This window comes from Eucalyptus grandis, chromosome 11, assembly GCF_016545825.1.
Source record: "Eucalyptus grandis isolate ANBG69807.140 chromosome 11, ASM1654582v1, whole genome shotgun sequence".
NCBI classification, from domain to species: domain Eukaryota; kingdom Viridiplantae; phylum Streptophyta; class Magnoliopsida; order Myrtales; family Myrtaceae; genus Eucalyptus; species Eucalyptus grandis.
This window is the reverse complement of record NC_052622.1, coordinates 42,774,839-42,778,498: the sequence shown is the minus strand read 5'-3', so window position 1 is coordinate 42,778,498 and position 3,660 is coordinate 42,774,839. Positions and strand designations below refer to the sequence as shown.

Below are 3,660 nucleotides of genomic sequence, written 5' to 3'. Positions count from 1 at the left end.
TCTCCGTGCTAACTGCTGACCACAAAGGACGGGGGAGGGCCGGTCGAGAATTGGGAAAGTTCGGGGGGATAAAAAAAGGGTCGGGGACTTGCAAAGGTTTCCTAGTTCCGATCTTGAATTGATTGTTGCTTGCCCAGGAACGCGAATCGACAACTTCCTTTGACTCCCACGTTGTCCGTTCGGGCGACGCCCGAGCGTCTCAAGATCCACGATGGAGCCTCCCGCAAGCGCGGCAGGTACAGTCGGCACCGCGACACTGAGGATGGGTTTGACTCCTTTTCTCGATTAGAACTCTTCTTGGCTTTTTTGTTTCGGAGTACGGGCCTTGCTTTCATTACTCTTCGCGAGAGGCTTCGGTGGGTCTCTGTTACTGCGCGAGCCTGGTTTTTGCTTTACTGGGTCGTCCTCTCGAGATCTCAAATCGATCTGTGGATTCTTTTGAAGATCTGGGTTTTCTGGGTGTCCTTGAAATTGGATTAGGAATTGAGGGTTTGAGGTATTCCTGCTAGATTTGTGTTACGTGGGTTTCTAATGGCAGATGGGTCTTGACAAGTGACTGCGAAATACTTCCGCTGAGTAGGCAGATTTGAGGCTCTTGAAGTCTTGGCTTTTGTTGATGCTCTTTGAGAGGCCTCGGAGCTTCACAATTTGTCGGGTATTGTTTCGGTAGAGGTTCGATTAGTCAGTCGCCTGTTCTACTAGGAGGGATTAGGGTTGTCGTTTTGATAGATGTGGAAGCAAAAAATGGGTGAGAAGTTTTGGGCAAATGAAGATGACAAGAGGGTGGTTGAGTCTGTGGTGGGCAGAGAGGCGTGCGAGCTTTTGATATCTTCTGGAAATGCTGCATCTGATGTTACCTTGCCTGGTGATTTGGGTGTGCAACAAGGGCTAGCTCAGCTTGTAGAGGGGTCTAATTGGAATTATGCTGTTTTCTGGCATTCTGCAAGCTTACGATCTGGCAGAATCACCTTAATTTGGGGCGACGGACATTGTTGTGACCCAAAGGTTGGTTCAGCTGAAGATGGAAGCTCCCACCAAAATGTCAAATCAGATAGAGTTGAGAAAAAGGAGGAATTGAACAAGTTGGTGTTGCAGAAGTTTCATAGCAGTTTTGGCGGGTCTTCAGACGATAATTTTGCCGCAAGGTTGAATGGAGTCTCAGATGTGGAGATGTTTTATCTGTCCTCGATGTACTTTTCTTTTCAGTCTGATTCTGCATATGGTCCTATGGGCTCTTTGAAGGCCAATAGAGTAATTTGGGCTTCGGACGCACCGACTTGTTTGGATCATTATCAATCGAGGTCATTCCTTGCAAAGTCAGCTGGCTTTCAGACGGTGGCATTTGTGCCTTTGAAAAATGGTGTTGTGGAGCTTGGTTCAGTCAAAGTGATTCCAGAAGAACAAAAAGTTGTAGAGATGGTTAGGACATTGTTGGGAGGTCCTGCTTCTAACAAAACGAAGGTACTTCCGAAAATTTTTGGGCAGGAATTGAGTTTGGGCGGTGTTAAACCTCAATCAGTGACCATCAACTTCTCCCCCAAGGTGGAAGATGATCCCATGTTTCCTTCAGAAACGTTTGACGCACAGAGAGTTGATTCAAATCAATTTCATGGGGGTACATCAAATGGATATCCTAGTGACAATGAGGCCAAACTGTTTTCGCATTCAAACCAAATTGTCATTGGGGTTTCAGTCCTCAGACAAGAATGTCTGGCTTGGAGCAACACAAGGACGAGTCATCTCACCATGCTGATGACCGAAAACCACGTAAAAGAGGAAGGAAGCCTGCTAACGGGAGAGAAGAGCCACTCAATCATGTGGAAGCAGAACGCCAGAGGCGAGAGAAGCTTAATCAGCGGTTTTATGCATTAAGAGCTGTCGTTCCCAACATCTCCAAGATGGACAAGGCATCGCTTCTCGGCGATGCCATTACATATATCAATGATCTCCAGACGAAAATCAAGGTCCTTGAAACTGAGAAGGATATGGTTAACGGTACGCATAATCCGCAGCTAGTGCCTGATGTTCAGGTGAGACATGATGACACAGTTGTGACGGTGAGTTGTCCCTTGGATGCTCATCCAGCTTCTGAAGTCATAAAAACTTTGAGAAATCATCAGGTTGCTCCAGAATGTGATGTCTCCATGAAGGATGGTGGTAACGAAGTGATGCATACATTTTCCATCAGGACTCAAGTTGGCGGTGCTGAGCAACTGAAAGAGAAGCTTGTGGCTGCTCTTTCAAAGTAATCTCCACTTTTCAAATCCATGCGCGAGGTGAATCTCACCACCTGCCCTGGATTCATTTGTGAGATATTTGAGTGATGTAGGTTGTTGACTAGTACATTTAGGTGCATATCTTGACAGCTAATTGTTTGTATTCATATGTCAGTTGTAAGACAAGCTTGTTAAGTCAAATATGTGGCAGAGTGATTTTCATTGTTAAATTCGCCTGCAGTATGTTGAAGCAGAAGAATAAAAGACGACTTTGATTGTAGTGTTTGAACCTTTGGACTCTGTCACTGTCAGCTTGGTAGCTTTTACTTTCCTTTATTTCTTCACAATGTTCGCTATTTGCCTTTGGATTGTCAAGTTTGATGCACAAAATAAGCACTGATTTATCTTTACGTCAATTTTTCTAATGCTTGGTATGCTTGGGACACATGTTGTGATCTGTGAATTGGTGTTTTTGTGCCAACAGTCGTTCCTCTGATCTTCTGCAAACCAAGTTTGGAGCAGTCACTAGCATAGGGACTGTGGCTGCTGGTGCATGAAGTAGCAGTACTCTGTTTCTTCTCTCGCTTTTCTTCATCTCCTTTTGGTATACCCGATTAGCAGTGACTTACCATGGCCAAAGAATAAAATTAGCTGTGACTTGCATGAGGTAATATTTGGATCATATCGTGAGTTTGTGTTCGATATCATAGAAGCAGCATAGATGCTTTTCCCATATAATCGGAGCGTAGACCGCGTGCAAAAGGAAAAGTTGGGCGATGGGTGAGGAAATTCTCGTACGATGCCTGATTGAAATAGCATAGAGCCTATTATGTGGTAAATAAAAGATCAATTAGCAGCACAAAGTCGCAGATTATGCGAAAACTCGAGGTGCCATCTCGAGGTGCCGTCTGGAATCTCTCCAGGAGTATCAGGTGCATTTAGTTCCTTCGTTTGTGGTGGCGGCACAGAGAAGAAAATTCTGTTCTTGATCCAAGTGGCAACGAGTCGGCAGATACGGTAAATTTCATCGTGAGAACAGAAGAACTTTGTCGATATGACCATAAAGGTTTTGACAATTCCACGCTTCAATTTGGGCTGTTCTCTCTCACGTCTCCACACTTATCTTCTTTTCAATATCGTGAAATTAGGTTTGTCTTCATAAAATAAACATCTTGCGATTAGGGATCTTGCGATTAGGGGTGAGTATGGTCCATATAGAGAGTTTCTCATTAGAATCAAAAGTCGCTCATTAAGGATTGATTCCGAAAAATTGAAATTGAGAACTGTCTATTGGTTTCATGGATTCATTCAAGAATCGGATTGCCAGTTTGGTCTAGTTCCTGGGTGGGTCCATGGAACCGATCCTATCAAGCTTCACACGTTCAATGCAACATTTTCGACAAGTCAAAGTAAAGCAAAAAAACAAAAGACTTCCCTATTCTTA

The 3,660-nt window shown here is 44.3% G+C and overlaps 1 protein-coding gene across 1 annotated transcript; it reads left to right on the top strand.

Annotated features, from left to right (window-relative positions):
• On the top strand, positions 1 to 2,618 carry LOC104426604 (transcription factor bHLH3). Its single transcript, XM_010039714.3, is given in 2 exon segments — positions 1 to 1,681; positions 1,684 to 2,618. Coding segments are annotated over 2 exon segments (1,518 nt in total). The 5' UTR covers positions 1 to 729; the 3' UTR covers positions 2,250 to 2,618.
• The last annotated feature ends 1,042 nt before the right edge of the window (positions 2,619 to 3,660 follow it).